The following is a 22,052-nucleotide window of genomic DNA, read 5'->3' on the forward strand; positions in this document are numbered from 1 at the left end:
AAAGAATTCACAGAGGGAAGGCCAGAGAATGAGAAGGCACAACATCACTGGTCAGATTTGGGGCAGGTTTCTGATGCTCCTGTCCCCCCCCCCACCCCATCCCCCTCTCCTCATGCTGGAGTCTGGGTTGGTCTCTTCAGCTCCAAGGATCATAGGAATGAGAGGGTCCTGAGAGGCCATCCTGCCCAGCCCTGTCCATTGGACCAGGTAGCTACAGCCCAAGAGTTCCGAGGGATTTGTCCAAGGTCACACAGCTAGTTCATTAGTGGCAACGTTGGGACTCAAGCCTGGATGATGGAACGCATGTCCAGAGGTGAAGCAGCCTTAGAGATCGGCTCATCCAACCCTCTTGTTTTATGCACCAGTAACCTGAGGTCCAAAGAACGGATCAGAGACCTTGTCCTCCGGGCGTACGGGTGGGTCTTTAGCGGGAGAGTTCCCGGAATCCCAGAAGTCCTGGTCTATCCCCACCCCAACCCCCGCCCCCATTCCATAGATGAAGAAAAAAAGCAAAGCCCAGATCGGGTCACCTTTGGACAGAGCATCGCAGGGCCAAGAGCTCAGAAGCCAAAGGCAGCTTAGTTCTCCCCATTAAACCGTGTCTGGCTTTTGTTCTTACCGAGAGAAGCCCCTGCCCCGCTGCTGCGCTGCGACCCCCTGAGGGAAGGAGGCGGCAGGTGATTAAGTGCTCTCCGAGCACTTACCTTCGCAGGGAAAGAATCTCACTCCTACGCTTTTCCATTGTCTGGTGCTCATATAATAGATGCCAAGTCTTGGCGGGCACAGAGGATGGCCAGGGTGCAAGGCAGCTCCCGGAGGCGAGAACGCGCTAACGCGCTCCGCGCCTCTTCTGAGCTGGAATGGAGATGAGCGCGAATGGAAATGGGCGGCGGAAGCCTCCTTGGGCGCAGGGACTCAGTGCCACTAATTACAATAAAACGCCCCTCCTCCAGGGGGGGACCAAGTGCTTTCTTTCCAATGACTCTGTGCAGTAAGGAGAACAAGAGTTTGCAGCCCCTTTTTACGAACGGGACCACAGAGGTGCCCAGAGGGGAAGGGGCTTAAGAGATCCGATGGTCGGGCCACGATGCCAGGACCTGCCCCGTCACCTCCTGACTCTAAGACCTTGGCTTGTTCGAGTGGATTTCCCTTCTTTCCACACACATTGTACCTTACAATCGGCAATAGTCCTATGAAAACCAACAAACCCCAAACAGAGAGAAGGACCTGAGCCTTCCTGTTCCTGCCTAGGGCACCACCAGGCTCCCAGTGACCCAGGTGGCCACCTCCATGTCATCCTCAGCCCCTCACATCACTCCCCCCACCCATGGCTGCTCTAACTCCACACCCCTCCCATACGCCCCCTTCCCTCCAGCCACAGCCCCAATGTAAACCGTCACCTACCTCTCCTCTGTGGTAGATCAGCCTCTCAACTGGTCTCCCTGCCCCAACATCTCTTGCCTCTCCAATCCATCCTCCACTCGGGAGCCGAAGTGAACATCCCAAAGTTCGGGCCTGTCTATGTCATTTCCTTGCTCTGTAAACTATAGTGGCTCTCTATTACCTCTAAGAACAAACATTAAGCCTGCAATGGGCATTTAGAGCCCCTTCCTCACACCCTGGCCCCTTCCAACCTTTCCATCTCTCTCTGTCTCTTTCTCTCTCTCTCTCTCTCTCTCTCTCTCTCTCTCTCTCTCTCTCTCTCTCTCTCTCTCTCTCTCTCTCTGTCCCTTTCTATCTCTCTGTCTCTCTGTCTCTGTCTCTCTGTCTCTGTCTCTCTCTGTCTCTCTCTCTCTGTCTCTGTCTCTGTCTTTGTCTCTCTCTCTCTCACACACACACACAGATATATACAAACAGAGATCTATGGGATACATTAGGGTCATCTCAGAGGGAAGGCCAGAAGATTGAGGATTGCTGGGGAAGGTTTCCTGACCATGGAGATGATCTCCAAGGGAATGTGTTTCTCTGCAAGGACTGATCCTTCTCCCTCCTCGGAGCCCCAGCAATGGGAACGTTTCTGGATTGGACATTGGCTACAACTGTCTGCTCTGCTTCTTACCTTCTGTGACCCTCCCTCTCTGGGCTCAGTTTCCTCCTCTGTCAAATGGTCACAATATATTAATAACTCCCCCCACTTATGGGCAAAGTGCTAAAGAGAAGGGAGATGGCATGTCCTGTCCAGCCGCCCCCCACCCTGGACTCCCCCATCCTGCCCAAGGACCCTCATCCTCCTGACCATTACTTCAGCCCAGGACTCACACCTCCTCAGTGCCCTCTTCATGGAGAGTGGAGGGTGGGGAGGTCCCCCCAGAACCTCCATTGAAGGAGGATGCCCATCTCAGTCAGCTCTTCAGTTCCCAGCGGCTGCCCTGACCCTGGGCTTCTCTCCCCCCCCCCCAGCTTCCTTCTGTATGTAGTCTGCCCCCTTTAAATTGTAGGTTGCTAGAGGGCAGGGACAGTCTTTGCTTTTCACAAAGTCTTCCCAGTGCTTAGTGCAAGGTGCGGGCTTGGATGGGAGGTTATGAATGATTACTGATTGAGGATTATGGCCTTTGAGAAAAAGGACAATACCCTACTACTCCCCCAGGGCCGTCAGAGATCCTGGGAGACAAGGCTTGCAAAAGTACTTTGTAAACAGCATAGAGGGAGGAGTTCTCATTATTTACCTTCTGAGGCTCCTGCGTGGGTCAGCTCCTGGGAAGCCTCCAGAGACCTGTCCAAGTGTTTCCTCGGCACCTGCATGCATGCATGAATGAATGAGTGAGTGAGTGAATGAATGAATGAATAATGAGTGAGTGAATGAATGAATGAATGAGTGAATAAACGAATGAATGAATGAATGAAAACATTTATTAAGCCCTTACTGCATGTCAGACACTGTCCTAAGATAGTCCCTGCTTCCAAGGAGAGCTCTCTCCAAGAGAAGCTTTTAATAGGAGACAAAACTCAAGAAAGTGACTTGGAACAAACCATTTCCCTTCTCTGGGTCTCTGTTTCCTTTCCTTTCAAACGGGGAGGTTTGATGAGCTGGGGCCCAGGTCCCTGCTGGCTCTGACATCTGACTGGTGGGAGGGGTGGAAGGCCGGGCTTGGCCATGTACCTCCCCGTGATCTTGGGCAGCCATTTTCTCTGTTCCTCCTTTGTGAATGAGGCTCATCGGGAAGTCGGAGCTGTTGGTGCAAAGGGATTTACTCAATGATTGAAAGGCCACTCCCCCATCCCTGACCTCCCCAGGGGCTCTCGGTCTGAGCCTCAACCTCTGGCCTCTCTTTGGGCCTCTTCCCGGAAGAGGCCGACTCTCCCGGGCCAAGGCTGCCCAGTGACATTATTTGTTCCAGGGAAAGAGCCTGGTGTGGGTCATGATCAGCCCAAGGCCCTCCGGGTTTGGGTCCCCAGGCAGGAATGTGCAGCCTTAATTAGGAAGCTAACAGCAAATGGAAGCTCCCACCTGAGCCCTGACCCAGAGAGTGCCCAGGCTGGGCCCCTTGTCCGAAGCCCTTAACTCAGATTATAGAACACAGTAAACTGAGGTCTGGAGAGTAGTTGTGTGACTTGGCTAAGGTCCCTCAGGGAATAAGCAGGAGACCAAGGATTTGAACTTGGATCCTCATGGGGTGGGATAATAGTGAGGGAGGAGGTATGGGAAGAGAAAGAGAGCTGAACTTGGGCACGAGAGGACCTGGGCTTAGCCATTTCCTGCCTTTGTGACCTTGGGTAAGTGCATTCTCTCTGCCTCAGTTCCCTCATCTGTAGAATGAGATGACCTCTGGGGCTCCTTCCAGCTCCGGTGACCCATGTTTCCACAGCACTTTGTCCACAACTGCCCTATAAGGGACGGAGTTCAGGAATCACCATGCCTATGCTACAGAAGAAGAGCTGAGGGTCATGGAGTTAAGGGACATCCATCCCCATGGGGATGTAGCCAGGAAGTGTGGGGTCCAGAATTCAAATCCAGGGAGTACTCACTCCTTCCAGCCAATGCCTTGCAAGAGACCTTCCCTCAACATCATCTAGTGTCCCCCCTCCCCACCCCGACTGTTTGACAGGTGAGAAAATGGAGACCCAGATCGGGACTTGCCCAAGGTAATACAGGAGTAAGTGGAAGAACCGAACCTGGAAAGGGAGACATGAGGCGCTTTATTTCTCCTTTTGCCTGTGACCTCAGTAACATCAGTATGTAAAGAATTTCAGAATGGAAAGGACAGGAGAAGGATCCCATAAGCAGCTGTGGACTAGTCCACACCCATACAGACTCAGGGCTGAGAAGGACTTTGGGTTGGCTCTTCTGACTCCCCTCCCTAGCTCCCTTCCGCTTGCATGCCTCCTGTGACAGGGAGCTCATTAGCTCATGCATATGCCCTGCTGGACGGCCAAGAACCCGAGAGTTCGGCCAGCCCCTTTCTTGGGCTCATGGGCTGCTGCTTGTCAGTCCAGTGGGGGCAGGTGCCTCCCCATTGCCCTTTGGGTGACCCACAGCCCAGTTCCTCAGACAGGGCGCTCTGTGACTCACCTTTGGGCAGTATCAGGAGAAGGAAGCCGGCGTCCGGGCAATGGGCCTTTGTTTCTGGGAGATGGCTGGGCCCACACACCACCTTCCTCACTGTCTCAATGGCAGACCTGCCGCCCCCTCCCTTTAACCCTCCATGCCCAGCCTCCGGCCAGCTGTGGGAGCAGCTCTCTGGCAGGCCCACCCTTCTGGGCCTGTTTGCTCATCTGTCAAATGAGGGAGAGGGATTTGGGACCTTGCGGCTGTCCAGTCAAGGAGCTCACAAGGCTCACAAAAGGCCTCTCTTTAGAGATGCTTGGAACAAACTCCGTTCACCATTTGTGGGCAGCTTGGTGGCCAGTGAGCACCGGGCCAGGAGGCAGGCAGACCTGAGTTCACATATGGTCTTAGACTGTGTGACCCTGGGCAAGTCACTTCACCTGTTTGCCTCAGTTTCCTCATCTGTAAATTGAGGGTTGTCAGGAACATCATAGGCAACATCAGTGCTGGCTATAACTATCAGCGTTGTTACTATTATCATTTTTATCAGACTGCCCGCCCCCCCCCCCGAAGGCATCCCCTTTTACACTTTGGGAAACTGAGAGCTCTGAGTGCTTTCCTGGGGCAAGAGACAGTGCTGATGTGCAGACACCCTTCCCCACAGCCGAGGGGGCCATCGAGGTTCCTTCCAACACCCGCATTCTCTGAGATTTCTCTGAAGCCGTTTTTACTTTTGACCCAGGTCCATGACTCCATTGCCCTTGGCAAGTCCAGGTAGAAAAACTCCTTCTGCCAAAGGGGATCAGCACCTGTTTAGCAGCACCTTAGGGCTTAGAGATTCGCCTGGACTTATCCAAGGCCACCCAGCCAGCATGAACCAGAGGCCTGCTCTGCTGGGAGAGCCTTCCTGAGACAGCGGCCAACAGCTTGAACCAGAGTGTGGGATGGAATAGGCCCAGGGGACGGGGCAGAGGGGCGTTTCCATGGCAGATGGACCCAGTTTGCCAGGTTGCTAGGTGACTTACAAAGGTTCGCTAATTGGCCTTTCTGATAGGATCACACTAATTGCAACACAGGGAAAGAGCTGATGGTAAACAGACCAGCTCCACATTTAAGGAATGTGTCAGGGTTTGCCGGCGATGGGAAAACGGGGATGTCCCTGGAGAACAGGGGCCTTGGAGTCCCCAGGCTGGGGCCATCTGGGTGGAAGGAGTTGTAGGGAGTGGGATGAGAGGAGCCAGCACGGAAGCTCCCCAGCCTTTACAAGTAAGAGACCTAAAGCACCCTCCTCCTCTGAACCTAGCTCTGCCGAAGGATGAGCTGGTCAGCACTGGGAGTCTGGTCCTGTCTCTCAGCCTCAGTTTCCTCACCTGTAGAATGAAGAGACAAGGACCCTGCCGGTTCTGACCCCCTGGAGTTGTCCTAGGCCTGTTCCTCTCTCTGGGCCTCAGTTCCCCTTCCGTGTGAAAGGCAGGGTTCCGGCAGTGTGGGGCAGTGGAAAGCGCTGGATGAATAAACAGAGGAACTGGTCTTGGGCCGAGTCCTTCCCCTTCTGGGTCTTTCCTCCTCTCTCAGGTGGGGCAGTTGCTCTAGACACATCTAAGGCCCCTTTCAGTGCCCAAGTCTGGTGGTCTTGCAGTGAGAGGAAGGGGGCTGAGGCAGCCAGAAGCACAGCTTCTCACTCAGAGCAGCCAGAGGGACATTTCCTATTCTTTCCATGAAAGTAGTTTGTAGCATCTCTTCTCTGGGTGATTCATCACTAATCATCTATTGGTTACAAAGTGACAGGTACATTTTATGGACAAAAAAGGCAGCTAGCTCTGTATTAACACTGAGGGCCCTTAGACCAGGGGAGGGCGGGGCTGGGAGGGGCCCCAGCAGAACTATCTCGTTTTGGCCTCGATTGATCAACATGTCAGGTGGAGTCATTTATAGCATCTGCCCAGTCCGGCTCCACCTCCTCTGAGATGTGCAGGGTCACCCAGTCAGTAAGGGGCAGGCCCAGGAGCAGCCCTCAGCTCCTTATCCAGGCCTTGGTTGCCTGGCCCCCAAGACCCTCGGGCTGCTAGTGCTGACTGGGGTTGGAGGCCTGTTCTTCCCTCCCTCCACCATCCAGAGGACAAGTGAAAGCCCTTTGACGGGCCCCAGGGGCTGCTGGGATGGGAGGAGCAGGCTCTCTCTTCCTAAGCCTAGGCAGGCACCTCTGCCAACCCCTCCCCCCTCTAATGACTAAAGATAGATATGGAAATGAGAGCTTTCCCTGAGAGAGCCGGCGGCGGCAGTGGCAACCCTCACTTAACCCACAAACAATCCAAGGAACTTCTGCCTCACCCACCTGGGACGGGCAGGTCCCGCCCAGCCTGCCTCTGCAGGTGCACCTGCATCACCAAGTGGTACAGAGAGGGCAGCTCCCTGGTACCCTTGGGACTCCACGGGCTCAGCATAGGGTCTGAGCCTCCCGTGAGCCTCTGAGGCTAGCGGCAAAGTACCAGTATGCCCATTTTACAGATAAGGAAACCGAGGCTCAGAGAGGCTAAAAGAACCTTCTGGCCGCACAGCTAGGAAATGTTAGAGGGGGAGATTTGAACCCAGGGCTTGCCAATTCCAAATCCAGCATGCTCTGCACTGCTCAGAATTTCTGGATTGGAAAGGACCTTTGAGGTCATCTCATGTGACACATAACTGATGCTCACTCCCTCTGAGGTCCAGATGAGTCCCTTACCTTTCCGAGCTTCCTTACTCATGCATAAGATGCAGGGGTTAGACGAGACAGCCTCTGAGGCTCCGGGCAGCATCCCTGGCCAGGAAGCAGCCATCAGCCTTGAATACCTCCAGGGATGGAGAACTCACTACCCCAAAAGAGAACAATCCATTTTAGGCAGCTCTTAGTGTTGGGGTTGTTTCCTTATGTTGAGCCCAGTTTGCTTGGAGGAAATACCCCCACCCCCTTTCTTCTAGTTCTGCCCTCTTGGGGGCCGGATCCCTCTCTCAGGAGACCCTGTCATGATAGGTGCCTCGGTCCCTCCTACCAAGCCTGGTAGGGCAGAGTCTGGATGCTCTTCTCCATCTTACTTAGGTGTTTCCTAAACAAGGCATCCAGAAATGACCACAGTGCTCCAAGGGAGTGGCAGAGATGGCGGAAGGGACGGAACATCACTCCCTGTTCCTAGAAGCCCTACTGCTCAATGCTGCTCCTCGAAGGACGGCCATTTAACGAGGGGCCCAGCCCTGGGGTGTGTGTGCACGGGTGTGTATGCATGTGTGCATGTATGCAATGTGTGCATGTGTGTATACATGTGTATCATGTAGGTGTGTGCACTTCGTGTGTATGTGTATATTTGTATGCCTGTGTGTATGCATGTGTGTGCACGTGTGCATGTGTGTGCGTGCGTGCGTCTGGTCCTCCTCCATCAGGATGGAAGCTCCTACGGTCGGGGGGGCTACCTGGCTTCTGTTTGTCTTCTGGTGCTTCCCAGGGCTGGGCACTTATTGCCTGTCTGGCTGTCTGGCTGTCTGTCTGTCTAGATGTCTGGCTGGCTATCTGTCTGTCTGGTTCTGTCTGTCTGTCTCTAAGATGGCATCCATGCTCCTGACTCACATGCCAAGGCTTCACCTCAGGGCGCCCTAGGATCCAGCCTTCTTCCCATCGTCCTCTCCGTCCTAGCCCCCTCCAAAATCTGCCACTCCCATGTTTTTTTCCCTCTTTCAGGCTGTTCATTTTTTTAAGAGTTAAGTCAGAGTGGAGAGTCAGGAGATCTGGTCTGAGTCTTGGCTGGTGGAGAAAAGCTGTGTGACTTCAGGGTGATCATTTGCCTTCTCCGGCCACTTCCTCCTGAGGGATTCTCAGAAGAGCAGCCCCCAAGGTTGGTGGAGATGCTCGGTAGCCAGCAGGATTCCTCCGGGAGTGAGCCAGAGGGATGCATTGTCTTTATCTTTCCAGCTGTCATTAAGCCCGGGGCCTCTGTGGGAGAGTCCTGCCTGAGACTCTCTGGGCAGGCTGGGGATGCTCTTCTTGGGATTCCCTCTGCCTCTTCCTGCCGGGGCAGCTGCTGCAGATGGAGCTTGGGGACGTGCCATGGGCTGTCCCTGAAAGGCCCTGAGCCCGGGCAGGCATCACTGACCCACTCTCCAAGCCACAAGATGTCCAAGGGGACCTATTGGAGAGGGCGACCTCTCAGGCTGGGCCCCCAGGCAGCTGACCCAGGGGCTGGAGGAGAAGGGGCCGAGGGAACCTCCTCCCGGAGCCTCAGTTTCCTTATGTGTAAAAGTGAATAATGAGAGTCTCTGCCTAAGGAGGCTGTTAGAGGAAGACCCTGGCCTAACAGCTGTAGGAATGGCAGTCTCAGTGAGGGCATTCGCGCCATCCTTCCTCACCTACACACAGGACAAGCCCTGGAGCCTCTGTCTCATTGGGCTCATGGACCCTCAGGAGAAATCCCAGGAGCAGTTTCCCACTGGCTTCTGATTTCTCCACGGGCGGTGGTGGGGTGGAATCCAGGATGCCTTGAGAGTTAATGGGCAAGGCAGGGAACGAATTGGCTGCCCCGAGTCAGTGACACTGCGGTGGCTGCCCCCCAAGCCAGGGGGCAGGGGGGAGGCTGAGCACAGAGAGGGGCTAGGGGTGAAGTTCTCGCTTCAGAGGCTGCCCTTTTTCTTCCCACTCAAGATGTTTCTGTATTGTCTTCAGCCCCGAGGCCAGATGGTGGGTGCTGCCTCTGAGGGCCCAGAGATGCCATGCCTGTCAAAGTCGGTGGGGAGGCTGAGGTACCAGCTCCTTCCTTGTTGGCACAGGGGAGGATGGATCAGGCTCCCTCAACCCAGCCATGGTCTTTGCTGCCACCAGGAGGTGCTTTGACCAATTACCCAAGAGTCTCAAATCAGAAGAGCTTTGGGCAGCCGCAACCGATGTGAATTTAGAGCTACAAGGAGCCCAAGGAGCCATCGAATCTACCCCCCTCCCCTCCATTTTACAGATGAGGAAACTGAGGCACGGGGGAAATAAACTAGGGGGTGCCAGAGTGGATAGAGTGCTGGCCACGGAGTCAGGGAGACATGAGTTTGAATCCTGCCTCAGTCGCTTACTAGCTGTGTGACTCTGGGCATGTCACTTGATCTTTATATGCCTCAGTTTCCTCATTTGCAAATGGGGTTCGTAATAATACTGACCCCCTTGTTGTGAAGATATAATGAAAAAACATTTGTAAAGTACTTTGTAAACCTTAAGCTTTGTGCATCCAAGCAATTTAAAAATTATGAATATCTAAATGACTTGCCTAAGGTGACTTAGGTAATAAGTGGCAGAGATGGGATTTGAACCCAGGTCCTCTGAATCCACCCCTTCCTTCCCATCATCTGGGATGGTCTGGTCATCACTGGGACTATTGCTTGCCAGTCAGTGACAAGACCCTAGTGAGCAAAGTTTAGTGAGCTCTGGGGCCATGATCTCCAACCCTCTTATTTTACAGAGGGAAAAACTGAGACCCAGAGTAGTTCAGTGATTTGACCACAGTGACATTGATAGTAAGCCTCAGAGTCAGGATTTGAACCCAGATCCTCTGACTCCAAAGCCAGTGAGTGCCCTTTGCACTGTGTCATCCATGCTTCATAACTCTCAACTAAGAACTCTGCATTAACCTCAGGCCCTGTCACACCATACAGCCCTCTACTGTGCAGAGAAACAGTGCACATATGTCTGTGTGTGTGTGTGTGTGTGTGTGTGTGAGAGAGAGAGAGAGAGACAGAGACAGAGACAGAGACAGAGAGAGACAGAGAGAGAGAGAGAGAAAGAGAAGAGACAGAGAGAGAGACACACACACACAGAGGGAGAGAGACACAGAGACACAGAGAGAAAGAAAGACACACAGACACACACAGAGACAGACAGACAGACAGACAGAGAGAGACAGAAAAAGAGAGAGAAAGACACAGAGACAGAGAGACCAGAGACAGACAGACAGAGACAGAGAGAGAAAGACACAGAGACACAGACAGAGACAGAGAAAGAAAGACACAGAGACACAGACAGAGACAGAGAAAGAAACAGAGAGAGACAGACAGACAGAGAGAGAGAGACACAGAGAGAAACAGATACAGACAGACAGACAGGCAGACAGAGACAGAGAGACCAGAGACAGACAGACAGACAGAGAGAAAGAGAGAACTCCTTGGAAATACTTCCCCAGAACCTCAAGGGACTCCTTGGCCATTCATTGTTAATTCTCCCCCAGGAGGAAGGGAGACAAGGAGGCCAAGTCTGGGTTCAGGGGCTAGAAAGGAATCTGGGGCTTTTCAGGCTGGGGCTTGGAGGCTTCAAAGCAACACTTCCCACTTACACGAATGGCTTTGTAGGAATGTGCTTGACCCCTCACAGAACTCTGCTTGTTGCCCAGAGTTAGGGTCAGGGAGGGGAGAGTCCAGGGGTTTCCTTAGACTTCTTACTGGCTCCTGACACCAACAAGTATTCAGCTTTCCACCTGCTTTGGGTCCCCAGGGAGGGTTTCAGGAGGCTGATTGGTGTTCCTGCCTTTGTCTGAGCACAAGGCTGCCTTCTCCTCTCCCCTCTCTGAACTGTAGGTTGTTAAGGGTTAAAATTCTAGCTAGTCTGTCTAAAATATTTAATGAGTGGTCGCCAATAAATTATAAGCTTTAGCAAGAGTTAGACTTTTAAGCATTTATTAAGGAGAATAAGAATTTGGTAAAGAGAGAGAGAAAGGTCTAGATTCCTATCTATTAAAGGGAGAGCGCATTTCTAGCTCCCTTCTCCGCCAGAGTCCAGAGGAAAGAGCGCGAGACTGAGCGCCAGTCTCTTCCTTCCTCCTCCCACTAGCCCGCGTCACTTCCTGACTCCTGGTCTTGCCCTCAAAGACCTTCCCTTCATGGGCAGAACTCTCCTACAGTAAGTATCCAGCAGGTGGCGTTATTCCAATCGTTACAGTCCCCCCTGTTGTTCCTCAAGAAACAAAATGTTTCCTTGACGGAACAGTAAAAAGAATATAATAACTATTGCTAACTAATAATATGTGAACAACAATATAGAAAAGGAAGAGAGGAAAGTTTTGTCCAGAGGGGCGATTTTTTTTTTGTCCTCATGAACCGACGCTTTGACATTAGTCTTGCAAAGGGAGGGCCTCTGCAGAGAATACATGTTACAGATGGTGTATATTATAACAGAAAGAGAAAAAAAACAACAAAAACAACAAATCAAAACTGTTCATTTAAAGTCTCTGAAAGTCTTTTCTCAGATGTCCTCTAGGTGTAGTCGTGGAATGGAAGTCTTTTCAGGGGTTGATGTGTGGATGCTGGTAATCAGCCAGGAAAATTTCCTACAAAATTGAGCTTAACACAACTTTAAAATAGCTTTGTCAATAATCAAATCAAACAATGAAAGTTCTCAAAAACATGTCTAAGGGAATTCATAATCTTAGTTGTTACACATGAAACATATAATAAAACAAAAATTGAACCATTCTTTAAAATTATAATATTACTATAGTCCCCCCCTTATGGAGGGTAATTGAGAAGACAATTGCTGCAATATTAATTATTAAAAATAATTTTTATCTTTGTTTCATCACTTTTTGCATCATCTGCCTAATTATCCTCATGCCATTATGAGAAATTTAAAATCTAATATAATTAATAACAGATGTCAAGGCCAAATTCAACACTGTTATTTATCATGACACCTGAGATAATTATGGGGGTTACCATAAAAGAACAGAGAAATGATGGGATATGAGCATTCCCACACTTGAGCAATATGTACTGCCCATACAGTATGCCAGGCTTAAAATAGGTGGATGGAATATATGTCCATGCCACCGAACATATTGGAGGAAACTGAGTCAGACTTAATCAGATGCATGGGATTCAGATGTCCATGGCATCAGGCATATAGGAGGGAGCATAGAAGCCAGGTGTAGAAGTGAGATGGGTGGGATCAATACTTCCAGCCATCTGTACAATATTGTGGGGAAAAATAAAATAAAATATGAAACCAAGAGAATCCAACCTCAACATTTGTCAAAAGCCGTTCCCTCGGCCATACCTTGACTTCATGCATGTCTCCCCTCATGTGACAGTTCAGTGTCTGCTCTTGAATGTATTCCTCATTTTGTGATTGGATGGCATCTTGGCCAACTGGCATCTGATAACTCAGAATAAAGGCAATTAATGTCTTAAATGATAAGTTCCCATAATCCAAGTCTCATATGGATTTAAAATTGAGGATAATAAATGATTGCAAAAAATGTGAATACATCTTGACTCAGAACACAATATATAGTTATGCAACAATTTCAAATAATATCTTTTTTTACTTAGTATACAATTACTTTTGTGAAAAATCAGAACATATTTAAATACAAGTTAAAGCACAACACAATCCCAAAGAAAACTTTTTTTGAAAAAAGAAAACTTTTACAAACATTCCCCTCTTTTTTTTTTTTTGGGAATATGCTTATCAAAAATAATACTTCTAGAATCAATTTAAACTTGCCATGGCAACCAATTTGCCAGGGAAATGCTTTAAAGAGTTTGATCAAATAATCAGTTGAGGAAAAAAAATAACAAAAACAAACAACTCAGAATGTGGGAGCACAATACTCCTAGAATTAACATTGTATTATGAAATCAAAACCATCTTGCAATGTTTCAAAATTAGATAGATAAACGAATAGAAGAAAATACACATGGAACAATAAAATACAGTGAAATTCAAACTAAGGAAATCTAAATGAATATGAACTTAATATCAATAAGAGTATTATAAAATATAAACTTGATCACATGACTATAAAAAGCTTTTACAAATATTCTCCTTGTTTTAGAAACTAAGTATAAGACACAATCTCAAAAGCATGAAAATCTCTATGAAAATAAACCCATACCATTAATTTCAAAATGTATATATAATAGCATAGAAATCCTATGTAACCTCTGAACTGATACTATTACTCTGAGTGAATTCAGAACACTTTTGATTCCGGTATCTAAAATCCCCAATACTCATATCAATACCTTGCTGCTTACTTCTACATTTCTGTAAAATATATACCCTTCCATGGCAAAAGAAGCAGAGTCTTGAACTATGTTGATTGTCATTCTTATTCAGCTTAAGTTTTTCTTCTTTAACCCCTCTATATTGTCTGTCGGGCTTTTCACCATACAAATGCTTTATAAGATTACTAATTAAAGACAAAAGCAGGTTAGCAAAATTATGAACAAAATGAGCATATCTGGAATTTAAAGAGTTTTCTAAGATTGTCTCAAAAGCACAGCCAGGCCGGGGAAGGGCTGAGCCTGAAGCTGCAAATGCAGGTAGAAAAAGTTGAGCATGCGCATCAGATCTCTGGACTTCCCAGGCAGGGGAAGCTATGGGCTTGGCCATAGGAGGAGTAGAGGGTGGGGTCTGGAGAGGAGGGGAGGGACCAGAGCAATTTGAATCAGACTTGATTTTGAACTCAGGCCTGGATTCCTCTTCCCCCACTTTGCCTCCAGGTGCTAGGGGATTAAAAGCTTCTAGAGGGTGGGTCATTGCCTCCAGGCATGCAAAATTAAAGCAACAATTACTGTTAGAATTGGGAAAAGCTGCAGGAATCTCTTCAGGTTTCTCTGAAAAAGCATGGTTGGGAGAGGGAGAGATATTTCCTTGTGTGAGTAAGTTGCTGGCTCTTTTAACAAAAATAAAAAGAAAAATAGAAAATCCACAAAAACAAAGCATTAACATGATCTTATCTCCCATTTGTCTGGTTAAACAGACTAAAATCAAAAATAGGGTAATTAGGGAGTTTAAAAGGTCCATTCGAAAAAATTTAAAGGAAAACACAGCCAGTACGCCAGTACTTAGCAGTTAAAGGGAGAGGGAGGGGAAATTTCTTACCCAACCAGAAGATCAGAAGAAGACTGAGGGTTAGCTTTCCTCTTCGTGGTCAGCCATCTGTTAAGGGTTAAAATTCTAGCTAGTCTGTCTAAAATATTTAATGAGTGGTCGCCAATAAATTATAAGCTTTAGCAAGAGTTAGACTTTTAAGCATTTATTAAGGAGAATAAGAATTTGGTAAAGAGAGAGAGAAAGGTCTAGATTCCTATCTATTAAAGGGAGAGCGCATTTCTAGCTCCCTTCTCCGCCAGAGTCCAGAGGAAAGAGCGCGAGACTGAGCGCCAGTCTCTTCCTTCCTCCTCCCACTAGCCCGCGTCACTTCCTGACTCCTGGTCTTGCCCTCAAAGACCTTCCCTTCATGGGCAGAACTCTCCTACAGTAAGTATCCAGCAGGTGGCGTTATTCCAATCGTTACAAGGTCACATAGTCACTCACTGTCTCTGTTTTCAAGGGACAACAAAAGTGGAGAATCTGCCTATTCTTAAAGTGAGGCTCCCCATAGGACAGCTGGAGCCCCCTCCCCCCATGTGCAGTTGGAAGGGAAAGTGAAATCCCCCTGGCTTCACTGAGAGCAGACTGCACATGACTGATGTCACTTCCTTTTGGATGGCGTTAGAGCATTGGTGGATGGGAGGAGCGCTAAGGACACCATGTTGATATTATCTATCACATAAGCCAGGTGGACAATGGTAGAGTCAGGTGGCCACATTCAAAGAGCAGCCATTCATGGGCTCTTGGTCCATGGCTAGAAGCACACAGCTCACACCTGCAGACATGCCGGGGATCCCAAGCTGGGAGGGACAGTCATTACACCAGATGGCAAAGTCACACCCCAAACTTAAAGGCCGCAGTCGGATGCCAGCCTCTGTCTGGAAAGTGCGGCTTTGGTACAAGACTGTCTGACAGTGTCCATGTCCCACTGACTCTTCTAGGGGAGGCTGGAGAACCTGCCATGCCTGCCCCCAGCTCTGCTGTCCCCAGGGGAGTGAGGAAGAGCCCCCAAGAGCCTCTGGCTTCCCCGGTGCCCCAGCTCCCCAGCTGCTGGCAGTGGGGGACTCAGCTCTGCTCCTGACTCTGCCACAGGCTTGTCATAGGGCCTTAGGCCAGGCCCTTGCCCTTGCCCTCTGGAGGCCTTGGTTTCCCCATCTGTAAAAGGAAGGGAAAGTTAGGCCCCTTCTAAGACTGTAGGCCCACAGTCTGTGTCTGTTAAGGTAGTTTGACGTGGAAGGTGGCGTCCTGCCTTTGGAGTCTGGAAACAGGGCTCCGGGCTGCTTCAGGTACTTCATAGCTGACAAGTCACTGACCCCTCTTGCCTCAGTTTACTTATCTGCAAAGCAGAGCTTGAAGCAGCCCCTCCCCCACGAGACTGTCATGAGCCTCCCATGCAATTGCTAAGGGCTGAGCTTACAAACATGCGCTGGGATTTTTCCGTCCCAGGCCCTTCCTTAACTCGGACATTCTCAGTCTGTGTTCTAAGGTTCCTCCAGCTTTAACTTTCTCTCACCTGGATTCTAAGGTCTTTCCAAGTTCTAATATTCCACATTCTCTGCGGCCTTTTGTGTTCTAAGGTCCCTCCCAGCCCCACCCCAGGCCCACACCCCTGCCCAGACATTTGCTCAGCCTGCACAGGCTCCTGCTGACTGGCTCTTCAGGAAGCTAAGGATGCTGGGAAAACTAGTGGCCGCTGGGCCCTGCTGCAGCGGCCTCCCAGCTGCCCCTCACAGCAGACCCTCCCTCTCCAAGGCTGTGCCCCATGCCTGGGATGTCTCTCTCCTCCTCCATCTTCCTCCAGGTCCCAGACAAGATCCCACCTTCTCCCAAAGCCTTCCCCATCCCCTTTAATGCTGACGCCCTCCCTCTAGCATTATCTGAGACTTATCCTGCCAACGGACATGCGCCATCTTCCCCATTAGACTGGCAGCTCCTCCAGGGCGGGGACTGTCTTTTGTCTTTCTTCATATCCTCAGTGCTTAGTATGGTGTCAGGCACATAGTAGGTACTTAATAAATGTTTATTGACTGACTGAAGAAAAAATGCCACCAGTCCAGCCCACAGAACCCTGATTCCTTCCTCTGACTTCTCCAGGTACCAAGAACAGTGAGCCAGGTCCATTCGCCAGCAGCTTCAGCCTAGCATCTGTCTGGAGCTACCACACATGAATCCACTTTTTTCCAAATCTAATTAAGACCGGCTTGGATTGAAAAATCAATTTACTTCCTGTCCATTCATGACTAATTCCCGAGAGGCCAAGGCAGACACGGTCTCTCCAGGTCACCTGCTATTGACTGTTCAGGCCTCAGGTGAGGCCTGCAGGCCCTGGGGCCCAGCGGGGACAGGCAGGTGGTGATGCCCCCATACCCTGATTGTTCATTGGGTCGGCTCAGGTGCACTAGGTTTGCCAGGTGCCCACAACTTAGAGGGTAGGATAGTGAAAGATAAGAGAGATGGATAGAAAGATGGGTGGAAAGACAGGTAGATGGATGGATGGCTAGATGGATAGACAGACAGACAGATGATAGAAGACAGATGGATAGATGATAGATTGATAGATGATGGATGGAAGGATGGATGGAGCATTTAGTAGGCACTTCCTCTGTGCCAAGCACTGTGCTGGGCATACAGACAGGGAGCTGACATTCTGGTAGGGAAATACAACCTATGAAGCAGAGTTGGAAAGGGAGAAGTCCAGGGGGAAGGTCCAGGCCACAATGTGGGGTGGTCGTTTCCCTCCCTCTTGGCAATGCCTGGTTACCTCTCTCCACAGACCAAGGACACTGTGAGCCTGAGCTCACAGGTGGGGGCAAGGCCTCCATCTCCAAAGAGCCTGTCCTAGATGTCCTTCATTTGGTTTCCCGTCTTCTTCCTAGAAATGTCGGCTTTGATCTGATCTCAGAGCACCCGGCTCTCTCCCTGGGTTGTTCCCGTGCTCTGACTTGCTGTCTCTGTGTCTCAGCTCCTCCCCCTCACTAAGCTGTGAGGGCAGGTATAGGTCTGACCTAACTTTTGTATCTCCCCCAGTGCCCAGCACACAGTGGGGAGTTAATGACGAATGAATGGATGGATGGATGGATGGACGGATGGATGGATGGACGAATGGATGAATGGATGGATGGATGGATGGATGGATGGATGGATGGATGGATGGATGGATGGATGGATGGATGGACGGACGGACGGACGGACGGACGGATGGACGAATGGACGGATGGATGGACGGACGAATGGACGGATGGACGGATGGACGGATGGATGGATGGATGGATGGATGGATGGATGGATGGATGGATGGATGAATGCATGCATGCTAGGGGGACAGAACCTGTCCCACCAAAATCTACTCCAGGGCATTCTTACTTGAATCTTAAAGGCAGAAAAGGGCTCTGTGCCTCTTCCTTCCCAGGGCTATATCTGAGCAGGGCTTCCATTTTTCACCTTCTCTGGGCCATGAACCCCTTTTTCAAAGCCTGAGGACTCTTCTCAGAGGCCCAAGATCTGGGGACGGGGGCCTTCCCTGGCATCAACCCATGGGACTGCCATCCATGCTGCCCATTCCAGCCAAGTTGTTGGTTCTGAGAAGGAGCAGAAGCCAAAAGAGATTATTTGGGGGCAAACATCTCAGAGGGGTCCTGGGAAGAGGATGAGAAGAGTCAGTCTTAAAGGTTTCTAATGTTTTTAAATTCATACAACAAAATGCTGGGGGTTACAAAGGAAACCAGTTGTACTGAGGTAAGAATGCCCATGTTTGCATTGAAGTTCACAGACCCCAGGTTAAGCACCCTTGTGGTGGAGAATGCTGGTAGCACATGCTCTGACATTTGACGCTCACCCTGGATGTAACGTCTGTTTCCCTCCAGCCATTCTTTCTACCCAACAGGAAGAGCCATGGGAGCTCTCTGGAGCCTGCCCTGCCCTCCTCCCTTCCCTTCTTTTCTGACTGTATTTTTCTCTCTTTCCTTGTAGTTTTTCCCCTATGGAGATGCTTCCAAATTTGCCCAGCACGCCTTCCGAACCTTTGACAAGAATGGCGATGGCACCATCGACTTCCGAGAGTTCATTTGTGCACTCTCCATCACCTCCAGGGGCAGCTTCGAGCAGAAGCTGAACTGGGCTTTCAACATGTATGACCTGGATGGTGATGGCAAGATCACCAGGGTGGAGATGTTGGAGATCATAGAGGTGAGGCCAATATCGAGGAGACGTTTCCTCTGCTCCCCAGAGCTAGGAGGGACCCTTGCACCCAATCCCATTTTATAGATGAGGAGACTGAGGCAGACAGAGGTGGAGTGACTTGGCCAAGGTCATATAGCTGGTAACTATCGGAGACAGGGTCTGAATTCAGGTCTGCCTGACTCCAAGTTCCCCACTCATGGGGGCTAATACTTGTAATCCCAGCTCCCAGGGTGGGGGTGAGGCTCAAGAGTACCAAGCTGCAGTGGCGTGACACCCATCAGGTATCTGCACTAAGTTCAATACTGTGGGAGCCACTAAGTTGCCTAAGAAGGGGAAACTAGCCTGAGTCAAAGCCTGTGCCTCCTGCATATTCAGCCTGGGCAAGACAGGCACCCCAGGCTTAGAAGAAAAGAAATATTTGCCTTTAAAAAACATACCAAAAATGTGGAGGTCAGACTTAATGACCCTAGAAATTCCTCTGATCCTGTGACCCCAGAGCTGCTCCCTCCCCCTCCGTTCACTTGACTCTCCATGCATTTCTTAGAGATAATGTTACCTGGTGGATGGAGTGGGCTTGGAGGTGGGAGACCTGGGTTCAAATCCTACCTCAGACACTTGCTAGCTATGAGACCTGGGCCAAGTTCCTTAAGCTTGGTGAGCTTCCCTTTCCTCACCTGGGAAGTTGTCAGTGGTCTTTATTTTTTATGTTTTTTTTTTTTTTTTTTTTTGCGGGGCAATGGGGGTTAAGTGACTTGCCCAGGGTCACACAGCTAGTAAGTGTCAAGTGTCTGAGGCCAGATTTGAACTCAGGAACTCCTGAATCCAGGGCCGGTGCTTTATCCACTGCGCCACCTAGCCGCCCCTGTCAGTGATCTTTAAACTCCTCGTGTCTCAGGGATGCTGGACAGAACCCCAAAAGTGTATGGGGTTAGGAATTATTGTTATTATGACTGTGTGCAGGGCCATGTGGGACTCTAGGAGAGGCACAAAGATAAGATAAGAAGCTATCCCACAGTGGCTGCCTTCAGGGACCTGCTGGTCTTGAGACACCACATGGTATAACAGGAAATTGGACTAGGAGCCAAAAAGACTTGAATTCAGACACTGACTGTGTGACCCTGGGCAAGCTTGCCTCAGTTTCCCCAACTGTAAAATGGGGATAATATTAGCACCTGCCTCCTTGGGTTGTTGGAAGGACCCAGTAAGATGTGAAGCACTCTGTGAACTTTGCTCTCTAAAGGCTAGCTATCACCACCCTCAGTCATTCCCACTATAACTATTAAGACTCTCCCAGGAGAGATTCACCCATACATGACTAAGGGTGACCCAAGGTGGGCAGCCAAGAGATCCAGACACAGTACTTTGGGAAGCAAGAGGCAGGTGAGAGGCCCAAACCCTGGGGAGAATCTGGGCAAGTTTCATGATAGAAGCAGCCCCAGGCTGAGCTCTGAAGAAGAGGAAGATGATTCAGAGGTTTCGAGGAGGAGGAAGGGACTGGGGAGAGAGGTAAGAATCATAGGGATATATTCTCTCCCAGGAGAGAAAGGTCCTTTCCTCCTCTGCAAGTTATTGATTCTCGCCTTGAGCACCAAGTTTCAGAGCCACGTCCAGGGTCACTAGGCCAGGACACACCAAGTCCTCCAGGTTCCCCTGGCTCCTAGGCTAGCTCTGCCTTCCATTGTGCCCAACCACGTGGAGCCACACTGGGTTCTGGCCCCCTGATCTCTGCTTTCCTCCCTCTCCTCTCCCAGGCAATCTACAAGATGGTGGGCACCGTCATCATGATGAAGATGAACGAGGACGGGCTGACGCCGGAGCAGCGAGTGGACAAGATCTTCAGCAAGATGGATAAGAACAAAGATGACCAGATCACGCTGGATGAGTTCAAAGAGGCAGCTAAGAGTGACCCTTCCATCGTGTTACTGCTGCAGTGTGACATTCAGAAATGAGCCGGGCGGCCAGGGACTTGCCCAATTCAGTCTGCAGCTACACACAGACACAGACACAGACACACACATGCAAACAGACACACACATGCAAACACACACACATGCACACTGTACACACACGCACACACGCACACACATACAACATTGCTTGGATTACCTGTATCAATGGATTTGCTTTCTGTGTTTGAAACACTCATGTGCATGAAAATTTTATTTGCTAAAGAATTTTAAAAGTCTCTATATTATAAAAAGAAAAAAAAAGAAGACCCAAACCACAACCATGTGATGTGTCCAATGTCATTCCATGCCCCTCCCTCCCTGCCTCCTCCTGAGCCCAGGCTGTGGTGCAGGGCAGCCCCCACTCGTGTCCTCCCCCTGACCCTCATGCTCATTCATACGTGTCCCCTTGACTCAGTAATGAATCCCCCGATTATGTAACTAACTGTTCAATCGGAGCTGTGTTGCCGTCCCCGCTGCCAATCGCTGCCGGACAGACAGACGTCGGTCCGTCCCAAGCTTCCTCCACCCTCTCGCTCCCTGGGGGGAGCTCGGTCCCCCCTCCAGAGCTTGTGCTATCAGTGAATGTCGATGTGTCTCATCTGCATGCGCCTCTTAGCCAGGTCTGCCTCTGATCTGGTCTCATTGCATCTTTTCCATCTGGAAGACCTATGTACGAGGAATGCAGTATCACATGTAATGAAACCCCTGCTCAAATGCTCCTTTAATTAAGACATCTATCTGTCTATCTATCTATCTATACACACACAGAAGTCTAATTATTTATTGGAAGTAAAAAAAAGTTATTGGAAGTGTATGGATTTCTGTCTGGATTTTCAGAAGCTTCCAAAGAGGTTGCAATATATGTCCCAAATAAATTTATAATATTTGACTTTTCCCCTAATTCTTATTTTCACTAAGTATCGCCGTACCTGACCACTGAGAATAGGGCCATCACCCTTAACACAAGCAAAGGTTTGTGAGAAATCCTTCAGACATTATGTACAAAAAAGGGTTGGCTCCATGGCCAGAGAAGAACAGAGATGACAGACGAGATAGCCAGTGATGCCAAAACTCAGGATCGGGTCAGAAGGGGCCGTGAGGCCCACACAGGGAGGCAGCTAGAAACCAAACCATACAAGGTCACTTGAAGGTCATTGGACACGAGCAGCCTGAAGAGGAAGGGGCTCAGAGGGCACGTGGTCGCTGACCCTAAGCTTTGCAGGATTCTTCTGGGAAAGAGGGAACAGCCTTGTTCCACTGGCCCTGGCATTGGGGGAGGGGCACAATGAGGATCAATGAGGAGAAGTTGGGAGGAAGAAGTTTCCAGTTTGGTGTCAGTAAAACCTTCTATCAATTAGGAGAAGTAAGGATGCTGAAGGTTACAGCATCATTCATACATAGACTGAGATGGAAGGGACCCTCCATCCAACTTATTTTACCCAGGGATGTGCCCGGGGAGCTAGGAGCAGAAGCTGGATTTTTTTTGGGGGGGTGAGGCAATTGGGGTTAAGTGACTTGCCCAGGGTCACACAGCTAGTACTTGTTAAGTGTCTGAGGCCAGATTTGA

General features: G+C 49.9%; 1 protein-coding gene across 1 annotated transcript in view; it reads left to right on the plus strand.

Moving 5' to 3' along the window:
- The window catches only part of VSNL1 (visinin like 1), an 88,864-nt gene extending 67,490 nt beyond the window's left edge, over positions 1 to 21,374 (plus strand). Inside the window, exons 3-4 of the mRNA XM_043988893.1 lie at positions 18,327 to 18,542; positions 20,288 to 21,374. Coding sequence (XP_043844828.1) covers positions 18,327 to 18,542; positions 20,288 to 20,485 — 414 coding nt within the window. The 3' untranslated portion in view covers positions 20,486 to 21,374. The remainder of the gene's footprint in view (positions 1 to 18,326; positions 18,543 to 20,287) is intronic.
- Positions 21,375 to 22,052: the final 678 nt, after the last annotated feature.

Source organism: Dromiciops gliroides, chromosome 2 (genome assembly GCF_019393635.1).
Source record: "Dromiciops gliroides isolate mDroGli1 chromosome 2, mDroGli1.pri, whole genome shotgun sequence".
Classification (NCBI taxonomy): domain Eukaryota; kingdom Metazoa; phylum Chordata; class Mammalia; order Microbiotheria; family Microbiotheriidae; genus Dromiciops; species Dromiciops gliroides.